The 22,709-nt window shown below is 40.9% G+C and overlaps 1 protein-coding gene across 1 annotated transcript in view; it reads left to right on the forward strand.

Annotated features, from left to right (window-relative positions):
- ITGA11 (integrin subunit alpha 11) overlaps window positions 1-22,709 on the forward strand; it is a 157,076-nt gene that overhangs the window by 121,774 nt on the left and 12,593 nt on the right. The window contains exons 23-27 of the mRNA XM_072982185.2: window positions 1,270-1,359; window positions 1,456-1,546; window positions 1,641-1,754; window positions 20,666-20,752; window positions 21,369-21,479. Of these exons, the coding sequence (XP_072838286.2) occupies window positions 1,270-1,359; window positions 1,456-1,546; window positions 1,641-1,754; window positions 20,666-20,752; window positions 21,369-21,479 (493 nt within the window). The remainder of the gene's footprint in view (window positions 1-1,269; window positions 1,360-1,455; window positions 1,547-1,640; window positions 1,755-20,665; window positions 20,753-21,368; window positions 21,480-22,709) is intronic.

Genomic DNA, 22,709 nt, shown 5'->3' on the forward strand with positions numbered 1-22,709 from the left:
AGTTCTTCATCATATTATTGGCAATGATGTGCAAAGCTCAGTACAGCTTCTCCCAGTAGTTTCAAACATATGTTAGATGGGATGGGAGACAAGACAGAATCTCAAAGTCCACTATAAGCCAATGGCCATGCTATGACAATAAAAGAACATAACTATCTTTACAAACTGTAAAACTACAAAGCATTACCCAGTCAGGTTTTTGAAACAGGTGAAGAAAGGCATTTGCTTGTTACAAGTGCTTTTCTTCAGCTCTGTATTTTGCATTTAGCTTAATTTCAGTGTGATCAGATGGTGATAGACCTCACATTTTGATTACGTGGAGTATAGTTCAGTTTCAGCCATTTCCCAACAATACACAACCTACAGGAAAGTGCAAGCCAGCCCAACCCTGCTCTCTGCCCATCTAAATCTTTCTGCTCCAGTGGCAGAGCTATTATTTCTTTGGAAATGGGCTGGAGTGATCAGGACTGGATCATGTGTGCATAGAAAGGTTGCTTTAAAGAAGATTTCACCCAGAAAAGTGACTTTCTAGTGCAATCCATGATGCTACATTGCCATCTGATTAAACCCTTTGTCTTGAAACCAGTCACTGGAAGCTGAAAAAAAACTTCATCTGCAGCTCTGATGGCGGAGGGAATTCCATTGTGGAAGAAGACATCAGTGAATGGGAACACTTCAAGTTCTGAGACTAGGGTTCCCTTTTGCCCTTGGAAAGCCTTTAGGAGCCTCTGGACAGGGGAGAGAGAAGCCCTTCATATCAGAGAATTTATACTGGATTGCCAGGAGCAGTCTTGATCCAGCAACAGAACCGCCAGCAGCAATTTTCTGATATGAAAGGATCCTCCTCTCATCCCAAGGCTTCCAAAGTCTTCACACAGTTCATAAATCATCCAGTGTTAGCCAGAAATCCAGTTTATAAGGCCAATATAATGTTGGTAAGTGGCAAGTGAAAAGTTCTGTCTTCTGCCAAAGTCACCAAGTGGGAGAAATTGCTACTTAATGTTGGCATTAATTCCACAAAGGAAAAACTGAGCTCTCTTTCTGCATGTTATGTACAATTGCCAATAGTTCAAAATCCAGTTCAGTAGGGTCTTATAAGCAGCCAGCAGTCACAGTACTTCTAACATCCTGTAGAGGTTCAGTAGTTACCTTCTCTTTACTTTAACATTAGTTCTCACTGTCATTATATTACTCCGCATCATGTACTCAGTACACTGTACTGCAACTTGTCAAGTCCTTTAAATGGCTTCTGGTTTAACTGTGTTCTAGTGACAGCGAGGAACAAGAAAGCACCAAAGAGGACAATTCTGTTCGGCTAAATTTTCCACTGAAATATGAAACTGACCTCCTTTTCACCAGGTATTTTGGATTACGATTTGTTACAGTAAATTTCTAGAATGCACATATGTGAACAGTTTCCTTATAACCTAATTTCTTCCTCTTACTATTTTTGAGGAGTTCCAGTCAGAGCTACTATGAAATAAAATCAAATAAGTCTTTAGAGAGCTACAACAGCATTGGCCCTCCCTTCAACTGCACCTTTAGGGTGAGTCAAGCTCTTGATGTTAAATAACTTGATGGGGGTAAATAAGTCTTGCAGAATGGGAGTGTGATCTGGTTTGTTTTGCTCATTCATTTAGTTACAGAATCTGGGCCTTTTTCCTGTTGATGGGATTGCAATCAAAATCACTGTTCCGGTGGCCACACGAGGAGGGAATCGCCTTCTGCAGCTAACAAATTTTGCCGTGCAAGAGGTAGCCTGACTTTATTTTTTTTCCATCTAAGTAGATTTTTTTAAAAAAAAACCTCAAAGTACCCTTTAAAATGTGAACAAAAAATCAAAATGCCTTCAGAAGAAAACATAAGCAAAAAAGAATTGTGAAAATCACAATGAGTTTGGAAAATAGGGTGGTCCATTTTGAAGAAAGGCCATAAATGGCGGGGATGGATATATGCACATGACCTCTGCTTCTTTGTCTGGAGAACTGGGTTGTTGCACTCAATCCACAAATGCCTAAGTTGTAACCATAAAACAGTAACCAGTCTCCAGACTGACAGCCAAGAGAGACATCTAAGGGAGAGACATGGCTGGCAATTTCCAACCTGCCAAGAACTTTTTGGATTTTACATCCAAGAGCAAAGGCCAGGCCAGATGTGAAACGTAGGCCCCATTTTGAAGGAAATAAACAATTTATTCTTGGAACTATACAATGCAAGAAACCCACATACCAATACAAGGTCAAAAATACAAAGATTAACTCAGAAGTAAATTATTTCACCAAAATGCTAGTCCAAAAATGCTTCCAATATCTCCCTCTTAAACCTTGAGATCAGTTTCCAGCAAACTTAGTGCAAATTCAGCCTTCTGTGCAGCTAAGTGAGTCTTCCTCTGATTTCTGCTCCAAGCAGTGTTGTCGCGTTGAGCTCCCAAGAGGGCAGTGGATGCCTCACTCCTTCTTCTTCTTTTATAGTCGTTTTTAGCATGGTTTGCAGCTATATATGACACTAAGGATACCTCACTGTGTTTTTCTCATTATAGCTGTAATGGCTATATACAACGATGCCTCGGTGGTAGAATATGTTGCTTTATATAGTTTGATGGAGAATTGCATTGATTTGGGTCATATTACCCATAATTCCAGTGACTGGATTTTCAAACATGCTAAGAAAAAGTTAAATTGTGACTACCATCACACAAATTCACAAACATAATCAAAGGCAGAAACATCCAAATAGTCACCAAACAGACATCAGGGTCGGCAGTAATAATGGTGTAGTGTTCACTACATGGCAACAGGCAATTATCATGAACTCCTGGCACTCCAGAATGGAAAGTTTAGCTGGAAAAAAATTATGCACAGACGTTAACAACTTAAAATACTTGAAGATTCAAAACTTTAAAATGAAAAAGTAAAAGCCAAGCTATGCAAAGTATAGAAACCTAGAAAGGAAAACAATTATTGAAATCATGGAAGAGTTAAAACAATGGATAACAACTACAGCAAAGAAAATGGAAAAGTTTGATTTAGTCAATCCCAAACTTACATTTAATAGCACAAAACCCTGTAGGGATTCAAATTGTTCTTCCTCTTTAGGTATTTGTCATACTATGCCCTTAATTTCCTTACCACAATCTAGCCCCAGCCCACCCCAGATAACTTCCCCTCGCCTCCAATCTGCTTGTTCCCCCCCCTTTCCCATTCCATCCACCCCTAATCCTAGATTTCCAGCCTCTTCATGACTGGATGATACTTCTCAGTTGCCCCCTAATTCCCCTTTTCATATTAAATTCCTCTCCTGGAATATTTCTGGGTGGCAGAGAAAAGCCTTAGATAAGGATTTAACCAGTTTTCTATCCGGCTATGATATTATTATGCTTCAAGAAACCTGGTCATTAACACCTCCGTTTATTCCGGGTTTCTCTACGTTTCATATACCCGCTATTAAACTTAACCCTAAGGGTCGCCCTGCAGCTGGACTATGTTGTCTTTTTCAATCCTCTTCCTTGTTTACACTATCTTCTATCCCTTCCCATTCCAATTATATTCAGATTCTGTTATTGCAGTGTAACAAATTTACTATTTTACTTTTCAATTTATACATACCACCTTCTGCTCCTTCCCCGAATAATTACTGGACCGAGATTGAGAATCTTGCAATTCTCCATTTAAGGACTCACTCCACAGCTTCTGTTCTTCTTATGGGTGATCTAAATACCAGAATAGGACCTAATAACATCAAACTGGCTAGCCATTTGAAGTGGGATCTTGAAACATCAACCCCTCCTTGGTTCAACCTTGCAAGATCCTCTAAAGACCATTCTATCAATGCTTATGCTGCTTTGTTAGCCAACCTTAGTCTCAGTCTCCAAGTTGTTATATTAAATGGAACTGTGGGGAGAGACATTCCTGGGGGTTATACTCATTTTTCTGTCAAGGGCCCCAGTGTAATCGATTATGCCCTTGCCTCCCCTATTCTCCTTCCATTTATATCTGATTTCTTTGTTGAAACACGAACTGACAGTGACCACCTGCCTCTTCGACTATCCTTAAATCTCCCAGTCCGTCCCCCTCCTATTACTCCCCCCCCTCTCAGCCCCACACCACGCCTTAAATGGTCCCCTCAAACTGACACTGACTTTTTATCATGGTCACAATTGCCAGAGACTATTGACCTTATTAATACTATAGGTTCAACCAACTCTACCCCCCAGGCTATAGACACTTACGACTGTCTCTTGGCCTCCTTGGTTCAAGCTCTTAGTAGGCCTTATCGGTCTTCTTCCCACAATCGAGCTAATTCTTGGTTCGACTCCGATTGTTGGCTGGCAAAGAAACAGGTCAGATCCCTTTTTCATTCTATTCGAGCCTACCCTTCCCCTAATGCTCTTAAAATTTACTTCGAAGCCAGAAGGTCTTGTACCACCCTTCTGGATATGAAACAACATCTACACGCCCAACGCAAATGGACCAATCTGCTGCAAGCCATTCTTTCTCGGAATTTTAAGGCTTTTTGGTCCCTTGTTTCCCGTACAAACTTATCTTATGCTCTCTCTCCGTACTCTCCAATACCCTCTGATTCTTGGGTTACCCATTTTTCAAAAATCTTCTCCTCCTCGTGCTCTCCCCATTATTCTATCAATCCCTCTCAAAACTTCCCAGATTGGCCCCCGGTTACCTCCGATGAGGTACTAGAGTTAATTTCCACCCTTAAACCTGGCAAATCCCCAGGGCCTGATCATGTTATCTCAGAGATTCTGTCTAACAATCCTCTTTGGTGGTCCCATCTGCTTGCCAAATTATTTACCATAGTAAATCACTCCGGTGTATTTCCGGACTCTTGGCTATCTTCTATTCTGATACCAATCTTCAAAAAGGGCGACCCTTCTCTTCCTAGTAACTATCGCCCAATCAGCCTATTGTCTCATATAGGCAAACTTTATTCTAAATTTCTCTTATCAAAACTATCAGCTTGGGCCTCTTCTAAAAACCTCCCTGGGAAGGAACAGATAGGCTTCCGCTCTGAAGCCTCGACTCTGGATCATGTTCTGCTTTTGTATCACCTTGCCGAAAAATACTCAATTTATCACAAAGCTAGACTTTTTGCCGCCTTCGTCGATCTACGAGGAGCCTTTGATTCAGTTAATAGGAATTTACTGTGGGATAAACTTAACAACTGGGGTATTGAACCCCGACTGCTTTTTTTGCTTAGGCGTCTCCACTCCTCCAATATATGTCAGATTCGGCTGCCAAATTCCTATGAGCTCTCTGACAAATTATTAGTTGACAAAGGTGTTCGGCAGGGATGTGTCTTAGCCCCACTACTTCTTAATTTATTTTTAGCGGACCTGCCTTCCTCTCTTTCTGCTTCTACTAATGCTGCACCCTCTCTTAATGGTTCCCCAATTTCTGTGCTTTTGTACGCGGACGACGCAGTCCTATTATCTCTAACAAAAGCTGGTCTCCGTCGTACCCTATCCAAATTTCAAACTTTTTGTTCAGCTAACGACCTGGTTATAAATGCTGACAAGACTAAAATAATTAACTTTTCCAACTCTGTATCACTATCTCCCTGGACAATCGGAGCACAAACCTTTCAGCAGGTTTTATCCTTTAAATATCTAGGTATCACTCTGCATCATAAACTCAGTTGGCGTCCCCACAAAAAATTGGTTCTACCTTCCTCTAGCCTCCATCTTAATGCCATCTCAAAATTTCACTACTCATCTGGCAATCAATTTGTGCCTGCAGCGTTGCTTATTTTTCGGACTAAATTGCTTTCCCACTTACTATATGGAGCTCCTATTTGGATTGAGGCCATAGATCACGATGTTGACACTTTGGCAGCCGCCTTCTTCAGGAAAATCTTAGGAGTCCCCAACATGATTCGTCTTTCAACTTTAGTTTTGGAATTGGGTACCCATCTCCCTTCTACCCTTGCTTGGTCCACCACATTTAAATATTGGCTTCGTTTACATTTAAACTCTAAGCCCAATTCCTTACTATACGATCTACTCAGAGACAATTTCCTTTCCAAGTGGCTGAAGTTGATTGAGATTAAACTTCAATCCCTTGATTTGAATCTAGAATCCCTAAATGATTTAGGAATTCAACAGGCCCATGCTCTTATTAAATCTAAACTCTGGCAGCATGAGTTTGAGGTTCTTGCAGCCAAACTGAATCCTACCTGTTCCCCGCTTTCTTTTGGTCTTTTCCCTTCACTTGGTTATCATCCAAATTATTTTTCCTCACTTATCAACCCCAGGTTAAGAAGAGCATTTATGTTAGCCCGATTTAACATTTTTCCCTCAGCGAACCATACCGGTCGATTTGCAAATATTCCTAAAGAGGATCGATTATGCCTGTTCTGCCATTTGGTTCCGGATACACTTGACCATATATTGTTTTTCTGCTCAGTTCATTTTTCCATTCGTAAGGCACTACTAGAACCCTGGTTATCTTCCCTGCCGAACACCCCTGAGATTTTTCTGAATGATTCTTCCTCCCGTATCACTGAAGCTGTCGCTATTTTTCTGCTTGAGATTCTTAAATTAACTTCCAAATTATAACCCGTTGTGTTTATTGTTAGTAATCCCAGCTGTATTTATGCCAATAAAGGTTTGGAGAAAGAAAAAAAGAAAAGTATGATGAACACCTGAAACAATATAAAGAAAGCACACAACGTTGAAGTAACCAACGATTATTCTATAAATCACTAGGAGCTAATGCAGAGCAAAAGAAATCAGGCCCATGTAAAGATGATGCTCTAAAATTTTGGAAGAAATTTTAGGAAGTCCAACCAATAACTTTAGGAAGTCCAATAACAAAAATGCCTCATGGATTAAAGACATTTGTAAAGAAAGTCAAGGAAAACATATGGAGGTGCTCCTTGACCCGGGTCTGATCTTGGAAGCCCAGGTGAACTCAGTGTTCAGGAGTTCCTTGTTACAGCTGCAGAGAATATATCAACTTTGCCCTTACTTAGATGAGCGGAGCCTGGTAAGAGTCACTCATGCACTGGTAACAACCAGATGGGACTACTGCAATGCGCTATACATGGGACAGCCTTTGAAGACAGTCCAGTGACTGCAACTGGCACAGAACTCGGCTGCGCGGCTGGTAAGTGGTGCCGCCGCACGGACTCGTATCATGCCGGTTCTGAAAAATGTACACTGGCTGCCGGTTGCTGCTCGGGCCCAATTCAGAGTGCTTACTTTGACATATAAAGCCCTAAACAGCTTAGGGCCTGGTTACCTAAAGGACTGCCTTCTTCCATATGAGCCTGCCTGTCCTATAAGATCAGGCCAAGAGGCCCTTCAGAAGGTGCCATCCCTGAAATAGGTGAGGGGGATGGCATGCCGAAATAGGGCCTTCTCGGCTGTTGCTCCCCAACTTTGGAACGCTCTCCTTATAGAGATCCGCCTGGCTCCAACACTTTTGGCTTTTCGACACCAGGCAAAGACCTTTCTGTTTAGCCAGCATTTTAATTAAATAGTGTCCTTTAGCTGGCCATATGAGCAGCAGGATTTATTAATATTAATGTTTTAATGATTGTTTTTAACATAGGATATTATTACAATATTGCCTATTTTAATGGTTTTAATGTTTTTAAAGTTTTAATATTGTTGTATGCCTCTCAGAGACCACTGGTAATGGCACCGCTAAAAAATCTTGTAAATAAATAAATAAATATGGCTGATATTGTAATAACTGAAATTATTAAGACGCCATTAAAGGCTGTGAAAAACTGGAGTGCACCTGGTCGAGATGAGCTGCACGGATTTTGGTTAAAGCATTTAACAAGTCTCTATCAATGTACGCAGTGAAATTTAATCACTTCAAAATTCTACAGCTGAAGATTGGATGACAACAGGCAGCACATTTCAGATAATAAAAGATCATCGAAAGGGCAATGAACCCAGTAATTATCAACCAATTACACGCCTTCCAACAACGCTCAAGCTCCACACAGGCTTAGTTGCAAGATCAATATATAATTATTTATTTGAAAACTCCCAACTGAACAGAAAGGGAACTTCTAAAAGTCAAGGGGCACAAAAGATTAATAGCTAACTGGATCCCAATCTTTCTTTCTGACCTTTTGATGAGAAATAAGCCATCTCCAGGTCTTATGTGAGTTTGCAATCTGAGCAGAATCAGCACTGAATTTATTTATTCGTTTGTTTGTGGCTGAAGCTACTATAAATAAAATTACTGCATTCTTATGGGCAAGAAAAAGAAAAGACAGCGTCCCTCCAGTGGTTCTCCTAGCAAGGCTCCAAAACAACAGAAGCTGGACCAATGGACCGAACTACTTCCAGTAAGTGATTTTAACAACCACTCTGCTTCTAAAAACTCTGCCTTGATGGTGAATGATAAAGGGGAAGAGAGTGATACTTGCTCAACCTTAGCTAACCTCCCTTCTTCTGAAAACGGCCAGCTCTTCACCAAACACTCCCTCCCAACAATCGCAGCTTCGGTGGGAAACTCTAAACAAACCCATCAAACGCTGTGTAAGAATGCCGAAGTAAACTATGAACAATTCCTGTCTCTCTTAGGAGAACACAGCATTATCTCTGGCAGGACAGTTATGTCTATTTTCCACCGGCTTAAAGAAATATCATCCCAAATTGAAACTCTCCAGAAGAAAATGAAGCAAAGTGTCCCGCAAAATGCTTCTGGAATTCTTCACTGTTTAGATCCATGCATCAGTCGAAACAGAGAGAAGCCTTTTCCAGCTGACTCACCCGACAAAGGGAATGAAGAACATAAATTAAAACTTGAAACTCCGAGCTACTTTTCTGCTTGCTCGCAACGTTTCCAATCCAATCAAATAGTCCTTGAAATTCAAAATGCATTTGTTAACAAGGACAAATGGCTTAACAAACGATGTGCTCTCATTTCCTTAAGCAAACTTCTTCGTACAGAGATCAGCCAAGTAGATCTGGACAAAATAGAATGGCTTCCTGGATCTCCTAACTCAGAAAGAATCCACCTCACCTTCTTTACAAATACACTACCTTTAATGCTCTTGCGCATGGGGAGGTTTCTAGAAAATTTTCAAATAAGAACTAAAAGAGTCTTTGCAACCACAGGGTTAAAACCCCTGCTTACAGGGGAAAAAAAATCCTTGGTAAGCCTCCCTTTTTCCCGAGCTGCTCAAAATATCTCTTGGCCAGTTTCCCAGACTTCCGATAAGCCTTCTGCAATTAACTCACAAACTAAACAGGTGAATCCCCACAGTCACATCCTCACTGAAAAAGAGCAGTCTGCCCTACAGAGTTTGACTCTCAGCCTAGAGAAATCCTTAAACAACATCAGAGGCTCCTCGCTCAAAAGAGGCATGCAAGGAAACTCTGATACGCTACGGAATATTGGCCCAGTAAACCCCCAGGAGTTCCTGATGGAGATCGAGAATTTCCTGGGAACTGAGCAAGATCAAGTGGCTGACCCTAGACACCAAGACGATCGAAGGGCTGCCCCTACAGCTGTTCTACCACCTGGCCACGATGATTTTTTTGACCTCTTAACGAACTCTCATAACAAACCTCAGCCGGAAGCAGAGATCATTTCAGTAATGGATCAAGCTAGGACATCTGATTTTAGCCTGACAAACTCCCTTCAAAACTCTGCAAGTTTTGACCCAAGCTCAGGAAAGGCAAATCTCCCAGCCTCTAAACCTACCTCAAAAGACTCACTCCTGCAGCTTGAGTCTGTTGGGGCTGATGCAGCCATTGTAACGAATACTCAGGCTCCGCCCCAACATATGTGTCTTACAACTTCTAACGCCGATCCCATTGCAGTCCCTCCTAGCGAACCCAGCAGAACTACAGTGAGCCCTCTGACAACGGATTCTAATGTTGCTCTGCATCAAACCAGAGACTCTACTAGTTTTCTCGTGGGTCACAATTCCGACCTTGAGGTGATTGCTAATGGTTGCGCCCCATCCCAGTCCAACAACCTTCTAGACCTACTTACTGAATCTGATTGACTGGTCAACCCCCTTTCATACTCCTCCTCCACTTCACCTATCAAGCTAATCTCTTGGAACCTCTCAGGATGGAGGAGTAAGTCCAAGGACAAAGACTTCCTGAACTACCTTCGATCCTTCGATGTCGTGCTCTTCCAAGAAACCTGGGCGTTAACGCAAATCAACGTCGAAGGGTTCAACTCTTATTGTTCTCCAGCCCTAAAAACTAACAACAGAGGCCGCCCACAAGCCGGTCTAGCAAGTCTGGTGGCCTCGCATTTAATTTCTGAAGCTGTCAATCTACTGTCGGACTTTCCTTGTTCAATTCAAGCCATAAAACTCACCATTGCTAAAACAACGCTAATCATACTTAATATATATATCCCTCCATCTCCCAATTCCGCCTCTCTTCATCACCATTGGTCACACTTAACTTCTCTTATGGAGGACCTGGAAACAAAATTTCCCTCCTCAGAAATTATTCTGGCAGGAGACTTCAATGCAAGGGTTGGTAACGATGCCTTGTTGTTCCACAAGGCTCTTGATGTTGACCACGACACCTTTTTACCATCTCCTTACTCACAAAGCCGACATTCAAAAGACAAACTACTAAACCGTGCTGGTATTTGCTTAACAAAATTCTGTTTTCAGTTTAACAGAATATGGCTTAATGGGTCAACGAACTTCGCCAATTCCGGTGATTTCACTTTCCTGTCACCCAGAGGCTGCAGCGTAATCGACTATATAGTGATCTCTTCTTCTTTTCTGCCATACGTTTATGACTTTGCAGTGGGCGACCGTACAGATAGCGACCACGTCCCTTTAACAATGAAAATTAAGCTTCATTACCAGTCTAGCTCTCTCTTAGCCAAACAATTCCCTGCTGAATCTACCGAGGCCCTATGCAAAATCCATTGGAACGAGGCTTCAATCCAAATATTTTCTAACTTAATCAAATCCCACACCATGCTAGAACTTCGGCTACACTGTACTTCATCTGACGACCCCCCCGAATTTATTAAAAGATACGAGGCTATACTTCTCCACATAGTTGATTCCTTGATCCAGAGTCCAAGATCTCAAAGGAACCTAAGAACGCCTTATAGTTCTCCCTGGACAGACAAGGGGTGCCGTGAATTGAAACGTCTCACCCGTGACACTTACCGCCAATACCGGGACTCCAATGACAGATCTCTACTTCTAAGATACTTTGACCTCAAAAAACAACTCCAACAACTTATCCAGAAAAAGAAAGAAGACCTTTCATTTTCCCAGTGGGAACAGTTATATCAAGCCACAATTTATAATAAACCTAAACTTTTCTGGTCTATAGTATCTGGGTCTTCTCATAAAGCTGATCCAGAGGCTTCCACAGTTTCATCACTGGAGTGGTTTCGACACTTCTCAGCCTTGTTCTTTGAAAGACAAACTGATGTTCCAAACTTTTTAGATCCCCCATTGACCGCCTTACCCAACTGGCCCTTGACCACACCAGACGAAGTCCGTGAGTTAATTTCCCAACTCAAAAATGGAAAAGCCCCTGGCCCCGATGTCATCTCAGCTGAAATGCTAAAGCATGACTCGGACTTCTGGGCCCCCCTTCTTGCTTCCACCTTTTCAATGGCTGACCAAACTGGCTTAATGCCAGAAGCATGGACGAATGCCATTATAACTCCCATCTTCAAGAAGGGAGACCGCTCACTCCCCTCCAACTATAGGCCAATTAGTCTCTTGTCCATCATCGGGAAACTCTATGCAAAGCATCTAATGGCCAAACTTGCCTCCTGGATGGCACAGTCCAAAATCCTTGGGCCTGAACAAATTGGGTTCACTAAAGGGAAGTCAACTACAGACCACTGTCTAGTTCTCTATCATCTGGCCAACAAATATTCACAGAAGCCCAATTGTAAACTCTACACTGCTTTCCTGGATCTGAAGGGAGCTTTTGATTCTATTGACAGAGATCTCCTCTGGTCCAAATTATACAATCTGAACATTGACCAAAGGCTGCTCTTCCTCATCAAAAGATTGCATACTTCTACAACTTGCCAAGTCAAGTGTTCCCCCGCTGGAAAACTAACACTAAAGATCCCGGTTAATAAAGGCGTTAAACAGGGCTGCATCCTAGCGCCCGCTTTATTTAACCTGTTTCTCAACGATATGGCCCCTTTCCTGGCTGAAATAGATGCTCACTCTCCTAAAATCGGCTCCCTACAAGTCCCTCTGCTCCTCTACGCGGATGATGCCGTTCTAATTTCCCGCACCCGTGTGGGTTTGAAACGCCTACTTACTAGGTGCCTCGAATATCTTAACCAAAACAAGCTTCTACTAAACTGCGAAAAATCAAAAATTCTTGTTTTCTCCAAATCCTGGCGACCCTTAAAATGGGTAATCAATGGAAACACAATAGAACAGGTTAAGCATTTCAAATACCTTGGTATCAACTTTCAATATAACTTATTTTGGACACAACACCGTAATTCTGTTACAAATCTAGCCACTTCCAGCACCCTTGCAGTCTCCCGGTTTTTCTACAATACTGGCAACCAATTCATCCCTGCAGCCATAAAGGTTTTTAACGCTAAAGTTCAGGCCCAAATTCTATATGGTTGCCCTATATGGATCAGCTCATTCGACCATTCTATTGAGTGTATCCAGTCAAAATTTCTTCGCAAAATATTAGGGCTGCCTAATTGCGTCCCATACGCTGCTCTTTGCCTGGAAACCGGACAGACTTCAATTGAATCTAGAGCCTGGTTGATTACCTTCAAATACTGGCTGAGACTTCATAACGACCCTGATCCAAATAGTCTCATTTTTCAACTACTTCAAGATTCGTCCTCCTCCAACTGGCTTGCCATCATCGAGAAAAAAATTAGTGCTTTGGGTCTATGCTTGGACTCCTTCTATATGCTGTCTGCCTCTGAAACGTTTCAAATAATTAAACGAAGAGTCCTGGACATTGAGCAACAAAACCTTTACAATGCGGCTAACAAGACTTGTTCACCAGTGAAATTGTCTCTTCCTTGCAAATTTGGACATATAGCTTCATACCTCTCTGCACTAAGTAACCCCCAGCACCGGAGGGCGTTCTCATTGGCCCGGTTTAATGTGATGCCATCTGCAGTCCTGACGGGCAGATTTTTAAGGACCCCCCACGCAGATAGGCTTTGTTCATGCAAACAAAACTGTATCGATTCAATTTCCCATATCCTATTAGGGTGTCCCAAGTATACTGCCCCTCGTATCCAACTTTTAGAACCAATTTTAAAAAACAAATCAGGCCTCTCTGAAGCCGACAAAGTTTATTTTATGTTGAGTGACTCTTTACAGGATGTATCTGCGAGTGTAGCATCCTTTCTACACTATGTTACAATCCTGTGTAACAAAGACCAGTAAACTGTACTCCTCTTTTAACTTTCCTTTTATACGTTGTCTTGTCTATGCCAATAAAGGTCTGATTGATTGATTGAATAGCTAACTGATAACATGATACTAAGAAAATAAATCTTAACATGGCCTATAAAAAGTCATTAGAAATTGGGGAATCAAAAGAGGAATATTTCAAGGGGATTCTTTGTCACCACTGCTGTTTAACGTCTCACTAATCTTCGTCTCCACAATTTTAAATAAAGCTGGTTTGGGATACCATATTTCAGCATTTTTCAGATTTTTGCTGCACAAGAACAAGCACTCCAAACCAACGTGATGAAAGTTAAGATCCAAGGAGTTAGTACTAACAGCAAATGTCGACTCTGCAAAGAAAAAGTTGAAACTGTGTCATACCTCATCTGTGAATGTCAAAAAATTGCACAAACAGATTACAAAATTAGACATGACAGAGTGACAAAATTAGTGCACTGGTCATTATGCAAAAAATAAAACTTGACACCCTCCAAGAACCCACTCAAACATCAGGTAGAAATAATGAAGATTTTGTGTGATTTCCAGATCCAAACTGATAAGACACCTTGAACATTACACATCAAACATCACATTAACAGAATAAAGAACTGTCTGAATCTTTGACTTTGCAATTCCAGGGGATACCAGATTTGAAGTTAAAGAATTGGAAAAACTAACAAAATACAAAGATCTGGCAATCGAAACATCTCACTTGTGGATGAAACACACTTTATTGGTCCCTGTTGTCCAGGGAACAAGATAAAAAATTTTCACACAGTATTATAAGCAGTTACAGATCTCGGAAATAACACCATGAGAGCTGCAAAAAGAGCAATATTAGGAATAGCATACATACTGTGCCAATATTTAACAGATACTTAGATTTTTAGTTAAAACATGTATCTGTTATGTAATACCAGTCAATGACTTTATAATTTTGATTGACTATGCCTGTATTATTCTTATTCTTATTTTTATTCTTATTCTTATTCTTAATATTATAATACTACTACTACTACTACTACTACTACTACTAATACTACTAATACTACTAATACTAGTAATAATAATACTAATACTAATACTAATACTAATACTAATACTAATAATACTAATACTAATACTAATACTAATACTAATACTAATACTAATACTAATACTAATACTAATACTAATACTAATAATAATAATAATAATAATAATAATAATAATAATAATAATAATAATAATAATAATAATAATAATAATAATAATAATAATAATAATAATAATAATAATAATGTGTGTTTGACTCATGGTGACACATTTCAGGGTTTTCCAGTTAGAGAGGACTCAGAAGTGGTTTCCCATTCCCAGCTGCGAGCAAATTAGGTTGGAAAATAGTATAAAAAGATAGAAAGACAGGTTAACAAATTAATATTAATAAATATATAAATATATGTCCTAACAACCACCCTATCAAAGTTATTTCTTAGAATGTTGCAGGATGGCCTTCCAAATTGATAGATAAGGATTTTGCACTCCATTTGAAATCATTTTCCTTCCAGAAACCTGGGTGACCTCCATGGCCCTCCCTTCTCTCTCTGGATATGCTGTCCGTACTCTAACTGCTACCAAGCCAGAAGCCAGGGGCCGGGTGTGGGGAGGCCTGGCAACCTTAATCTCAGTTGATGGTAACCCAGATATTCTAGAGCTTGACATGGTTTTTAGCAGCAACATTCTTATTCTACATGTTACTTGGGCAGCAGGTTTTCAATATTTCTTTCTAAACGTCCTCCACAAAATTTAAGGCATGGAAGTGACTTAACACAATCAGAACTAGACCAGGTCCTCTCAAATATCTTTGAGCAGTATACTGGCCCTCCAGTTCTGTTAGCAGGCAATATGAATGCCAGAATAGGGGGAAATAACTATAAAATGGGAGATGAAATGAGGCTTGCATCTGAAGGCTTAAATTATCGTCCTGATAGAAGTTCCAAGGATTCAGGGGTTAACAAAGCTGGACCCTACTTCAACCTCATTTGCAAATGCCATCTGCATATATGTAATGGGACAGATATAGATCCAGACTACATTTATTGGCCCAAAGGGCAAAAGTGTGATAGACTATATGATTGTCTCACATTCAGTGCTGCCTCACTTCACATATCTTAAAGTCCTTAGTAGGCCTGAGAGTGATCATATGTCAACCAATTATCTATTTCTGTGACAATTCGGAAGGTGTAATTAATGATGCCATTGAAGAAAAATCTGATAGGTCCGGGAGAGAGAAGGTTGGGTTGGACTGGAAATTTACAGGAATGTATACATTCATTTCTAATGTCTCCGAGGTTGCTGTCCTTAAGAGAACAATTTCTTACCTGCTCAGACCATTTGGAAATTTTTGATAAAATTGTCCAAGTAATTAGACCTCTAATTGTCGCCTCAAAGCCTTCATGCACAGGCACACAGTGCTATCAAGGATAGTTTGATACTCAGTGTGCTACCCAGAAACATAGTCTGGCAGGAGCAATAAGGAGACTGAGGCAAGAGGATTCATAAGAAAATTACTCTTCTTATATCCAACAGTGCAAGGACTATAAAAACCTGCTATGGCAGAAAAAAGAAGAACATCTAAGGAAATCTTGGTTAGCGCTAGGGCTGGCAGCCTTGAAAAGAGATACAGCTAGGTTCTAGTCATTAGTTTCAAAGGGAACCAGGACTTATCCTGGTGCTCTAGACAATCAAATTAACCTCATCACAATGGCAAGCCTATTTCTCAGCACTCTTTAGACATACTACTGCTGGGATTGATCCTGAAGCTGAGGCTCCAATACTTTGGCCACCTCATGAGAAGACTCCCTGCAAAAGACCCTGATGTTGGGAAAGTCTGAAGGCAAGAGGAGAAGGGGACGACAGAGGACGAGATGGTTGGACAGTGTCACTGAAGCAACCAACATGAATTTGACCCAACTCCAGGAGGCACTGGAAGACAGAAGGGCCTGGCGTGCTCTGATCCATGGGATCACAAAGAGTCGGACATGACTTAATGACTGAACAACAAATGCTGGGATTAAACCAGAACCACTCTTCAGTCTGAACTCACTTAATCTTTCATTGTGCCCTGACTGGGACCCAGTCACTCCAGATGGAATAAGTACTGTATTTGTCCATGTATAAAATGACCATTTTTCCTTAAATAATTTGAGAAAAATTGAGGGTTGTTTTATACACAGAAGGCAGCTCTTTATGAAGCCCCGTGCCTTCACCTTTTGCGAAGGCACGGGGCTTAGCAAAAAGGAAGGGGAGGCGTTGCTCCCTTCGTTTTTGCTACGCTCAATGACTTCTCAAAAGGCAAGGGCACACGGGACTTTAGCAAAAAGGAAGGGAAAGTGTTGCTCCCTTTTTGCTAAGCTCCGTGCTTTCTCAAAAGGCAAGGGAACACGGGGCTTTAGCAAAAAGGGGAGGAATTGCTCCCTTCATTGCTAAGCTCTGTGCCTTCTCAAAAGGCAAGGAGATGCAGAGCTTCAGCAAAAATAGACACCAATATAGACAGAAGGCTGTTATTTTTAATTCAGGTGCTTCACTCAAATACTAATCTTAGGGTAAGGCTTGGGGCAAATGGGCTAGCTGTGAGAGACAATACCAACAGATAGAGGAGTTTGGCAGAGATGTCTGTTGGCCCCCTTTCTTTTCAATTTCTATATCAATAACATTGTGCAAGAATTCAAAAGTCTCTTTTGAATTCTTCCCACCTTCAATCAGGGATATCAAGCTTTCTATTGTTTTATACACAGATGATATTGCAATGGTTTACACTACATTAGTTGGCATGCTAATACTCTTGGTTAAACTGAGCAAATTCTATGTAAGAGAACATTCTGGTCATCAATCACACGAAACCCAAAGTAGTAGTCTTTGGAAATAAGAGAAAACTCGCACATGAAAGCTTTATGAGAAAGCTGTTATGAGCAGTTACGGAACTTTAGATATCCTGGCCTTTGCTTTAATGCCCAACTTTCATGGAAAGTCATCTGAAAGCAATCAGTCTGAAAGTATCCCATTCCATTAAGTCTCTTTTGCAGTTTACCATAATTAATGGGGGGAATTTAGTTGACCCTGCAGCTGAAGTGTTTGCCAACTAAATAGTATCCCAAATAACATATGGGGCAAATATATGCAGATATATAAAGACCCTCACTCAAGAAGTGATTCAAAACTCTTTCATGCAATCTCTCTTAATGGTCCCCAATGGCACAACTGCTGCATACTTAAAGACTGAAGTAGGATTAATCCCAATTGAAACACATTTCCACATTGCACTGGCCATGTATTGGTTGAAATTGGCCTGCATGAGTGGTTCTCGCTTCTGAAAGAAGTGCTACAAAGAACAGCTCCATCGTCCTTCTCGAAAGTACTGGGTAAATTTAGTTAGACCCATTTTACAGAACTATGGGACTGACACGGATTCCTTGCCCACTCTTGCCTCTAATCAAGCCAAGTATCTGATTAAAGAAAAAAACAGTTTTCATTCTAAGTGGCTAGATTTGTGTGCCATCTCACAAATATCCTATTCTCCTTTTTTATTATTTTTATCATTAGACTTTTACCCCGCCCCCCTAGACAACATCTACTTGGTGCGGCTTACATGGATAAAAACACAACAATATGACAATACAGTGGTGCCTCGCTTAACGAGCGCACCGTTTAACGATGAATCCGCATAGCGATGTCGCAATTGCAATTGCAAAAGTGATCGCATTGTGATGTTTATATAAGGAAAAACTCGCATTGCGATGATCGGTAAGCATTTCACTTACTGATCTTCGCATTGCAATGTTTACAGAACAGCTGATCGGCGGTTCCAAAATGGCCGCCAGACGACCCAAATGGCCACCGCAAGTGTTTATGCACCCTGCCCTTGCTTACCGACGGCGTGAAAATGGCGGCGCTATGGAGGAACATCGCTGAACTGTGAGTTTAGGGCCCCATAGGAACGCATTAAACTAAGTTTAATGCGTTCCTATGGGGTTTTTCGATCCGTTTAGTGATGTTTCTGCATAGTGACGATTAATCTGGAATGGATTAACGTCGCTATGCGGGGCACCACTGTATAAGAATCATCCAATACACAATTTTAACACTCATTGATTCCCCATGCACAAAACATTGGTTTGGAGAACTATTTTGTTTATCTAAGCTCGTCCCCTTTAAGAAAAGCATTCACAGCTTTGCATTTTCAGTGTATGCCATCAGTCATTTTGAAGGGGAGATACAATAATGTCCCATTATATCAAAGACTCTGTATCTGTGGATCAGGAGAGTTTGAAGATGCTTTTCATTATTTATTAAGTTGCCCTTTATATGAGCACCCCAGAAACTTCTTGCTGGCATTCTCAGATTACTGTGCGATAGAACACACACACCCCGACTGAAATTTGTACACTGTTTGTAGTAGGGATGTAAGTGCTACCTATCAAGTAGCAAAATTTGCTTTGGCAGCAAAGAAAATACTTGCCAAACATAAAGTCTTAAGAAAGAAGGGAAGTTATGTCATCTGGAATTCATGTATAGATATACGGAGTCAGTGCAGTTTTGTGTTGCTGTTCATATTGTGGTCACTTGTGGTTTTAAACAATAAAGCTTGTTCTGCATTTAAAATATATAAACAGATCCAAGTGCTTCACTTAGAGGGAAAAGCAGGACTGGAAAATTAAGAATGAATGTTTGACATTTCAGGCACAGACTTTGAGTAATGTCTTCTGTTAAAATTCAGTTATAATTCTGTTTATAAACTTTGGCAAACTTGGCTGTCTCTGATGCTCAGGTGTTGGGTCATCTCTTGACTTCTTCCCATCTGCAAAGTCTACTCTGCTAATAGTCACCTAATTATTACACTTTTTGGCTCAAAGTGTGCCTCACAGCTCCTTTCTCTTCCACATACATCTGGCTGGGAAAGTGGAAAATGTCAGGAGCCAACAGAAGAGATCCAAGAGTTTTGACAACCAACCTACTGGCATCGAATGTTGGTTTGTAAGGTTATGAAATAATTTTCCTTATAGAAGGACCATTGCTGCAATCAGCATAGCCATAAAGCCACCCTAGATTGCATGCTGTTTTGTGATAGATGTATCTGGACCACAAATAGCAACCCAAACCACTGTGGTGCACTAGATCCCCATAAGGGGCAAATTGCACTCGGTCAGAGAGCTCGTGTGCTGGGGCAAGTCCCAGGACCTCAGCAGTGCGTAGCGTAAGCCCTTTGAACAAGTCTGACCTCAAAAGAACACTTTACTTTTACCCAGTACTTTGCACGCACAGACACATGGGCTTTGTGATTCCTTAGAACTCACAACAGCTCAGTTAGGTAGGACTCTTAAAGATAGCTAGTTTGTGGCCCTCTCCACCTTCTGGATTTAGCCAGACCCTGTTGCTCAAGAGGCCAGTCCTTTTGTAGAATTTTTATAATTAATTTTTATTAGAAAAATAGAGTTTCATTAGAATCAGTTTATACTGCACAAGCTTTAGCATAAAGAACATATTCAAAGATCACTGCAATTAAATAAAATAACTATTTCCCATTAAAATAAGAAAAAACTACTAAGCTGAGCTAAGGTGGGCTATAGTAGGCTAGCCCCACCTCCTTCTTTCTCCTTTACTTACATCCTTTCTCAATCAAGTTCTTTTCTCACCCATCATCATGGAATCGAAATACAGAACAGAACAACACATGAACCACTGAACCACTTTCACATAACTCATCGTCCATTTTTCTACCCTCTTTAACACCTCCCTTCTTGACAATTCTGGCTGTTAACCAATTAGCCTCAAGGGGCTGTACCATCTTCCTCCTCCCTTAATTCCCATGAGAGTCCAGGTGTTTTATCTCTTCTCCAATTAGCTCAGAATGTTGAGTCTTCCACGGGCCTCTCAATTTGGCCTTCATGCTATCTCAAACCAGGCTGTAACAGTCCTTAGAAAAACACTCCCACGGCACTTAGAAAAACACATTGCAATGTCTCTCAAATCATCTTCACATAGAACCTGTCTGACTCCATCTTAGATTTCTCTGACTACATTTTCCATCATCATGACAACCACAATATCAGCACTTATGGTTAGAAATCAAGCTGTGCACAGTAAGGGAGATGCTCCATGAAAAGAGCCATATTATCTTTTTAAAAGAGAAAATGGATGCAGATCTCCAGATAAGCCAGCCACCCTTTCTTCTCTTTCATTCAGTTTTTTATATTTAGCTTTTCTTAAAATGCATGTGCTCTAAAAGTTAATAAAGTCTTTCTCTCTATTACAGGAAAATATAAAATGCACCATTGGTGGCAATAATACAGACTACCGGAGAACACCATCTGATGAAGACTTGGGCCGCCATCCTCAACTAGTAAGCAGTGCTTAGCTTCTGCACTCCACTCTACTGGCAAAAAACATGTTAAAGTTTGTGGCTCTGTGTTTACAGAGAGAAATGCAGGCCCTAATTCTGGTTTAGTTTTTTAAAATGTGCAATGTCAATGAAAGATATTCCACATGACATTTTCCACACAATAGATGCTTCATATGACAGAAGCAGAAAGCAGAAAACAAAGTCAGAGAGCAGAGTGACTTCAATTCACTTAGATTGAGAGCTACTTGAAGTCAGTAGCCCCAGAGATTCAGATGGTACTAAAGGAGAAAACTCTAAGGAGACTAATCAATCCAGCAAGTGTGCCCCAATAGGTCAAAGCAAGTCTGGGGATTCATTTGAGCCCAATAACCACATGCTCAGCTTTGTTTACTGTTCTGAGCAAATATTGATAGATTATACTGGATCCCCCCCCCCCCCCGTATCAAAAACAATGCCAGAGGAATGCTTCTGAGTGGAGGCACTGGCTTCCAACCATTTCAGGCAGAATTCAGGCTATATCAATCAACCCTTATTTATTTTTTCAGATAGGAAATGGCATGAATTCATAGCATTCTGTCCCACTGACCTCATTTATCTTTTCTCCTCCCCTTACCAGAACTACAGTAATTCTGATGTAATATCAATAGACTGCAATGTGAATCTGGCTGCCAATGAAGAAGTCCACTTTCTCTTGTATGGATATCTGTGGATGAAGTCGCTGAGTGCTGTACGTTCAAGTCAAGAAACGGTGGTCTTCCCTATGGTCCAACTCAGACAGACAGCAGATTACTCTCACTCCCTAGTTAGCCCCCAACTCCAGGAAATGCATAGATGAGTTAGTTCCTGACTTCTGTTTTCCCCACCAATTTATTTAACCTTTAGTACCATATTTTTCGCTCCATAAGACGCACCGTTCCATAAGACGCACCAATTTTTTAGAAGAAGAAAACAGGAAAATGTAATCTGTTTTCTTCGCTCCATAAGACACACAGACTTTCCACCCCCCTGTTTTGTGGGGGGAAAGTGCGTCTTATGGTGCGAAAAATAAGGTAATTTGTATCTTATCCCAAACCGAGACTTAGATGGAAAACAAGACTTTTAACTAGAGCTAGTGTTGATTTGGGTTTAGCAGAATTAAAATAAGGTAACATACAATAAAGCACAGCTTTTTTGTCTGGGGAGCTTTTTTTTTTGACCGGAAGGTAAGCTAAATACTCCTCTGCAGAGACAGGAGGAGGAGCATCAGGCCCCTCTGCCTGGGTCATCTGCAGTGACCCAGGTTTGCTCTTGCTGCTTCTCTCAATTGGCTCTTCAGTGGCAGCAATGCCTAGTTGCTGCTGCTGAGCAGGTGCTGTGCCACCCAGGTTCCAGGCTGTTTACATGAGGCCATGCTAATATCAATTTATAACCATGTGACTATCATGTAAATCAACCAAAGAACACCAACACACATTGTGTTGTGTATTATTGACATACAGGCCCTATGCTTTAAAGGCAGCATGTAACTGGCTTGTGGAAATGCTAACAACAATAAGACAGTTCAAAGCATGAAGAGCTTACTCTTTGTCTCCCACACAATGTTAATCAAATCACACCCACCCATTCAAAAACAATAATTAAGACAGCCAGTCATGAAAATTAGACAAGGCCTCCTCTTTTCCTCAGTCAGAGAGAACTGGTTTCACAAAGAACTTAGCAACAGAGTTCTAAATCCCTCAAAGACCAATTACAAGTTTTAGAAAGGAAAATGCTTCTTAGATCAGTCTGTACCATATGACTTACTCTGGCGTGTATCTTGCCAGTGGCCTCTCGCTACAGCCTATATACTATTTTAATTCTTCCCAAGAAGCTGTGGCACCTCATGCTTTGGTCACTGTCAAGAGAACGTTGTTTTCTTAAGTCATGGTAAAGGCATCCCTGCATAACCAAATGATGTTCGATCATATTTTCAACAAAT

Source organism: Pogona vitticeps, chromosome 12 (genome assembly GCF_051106095.1).
Source record: "Pogona vitticeps strain Pit_001003342236 chromosome 12, PviZW2.1, whole genome shotgun sequence".
Classification (NCBI taxonomy): domain Eukaryota; kingdom Metazoa; phylum Chordata; class Lepidosauria; order Squamata; family Agamidae; genus Pogona; species Pogona vitticeps.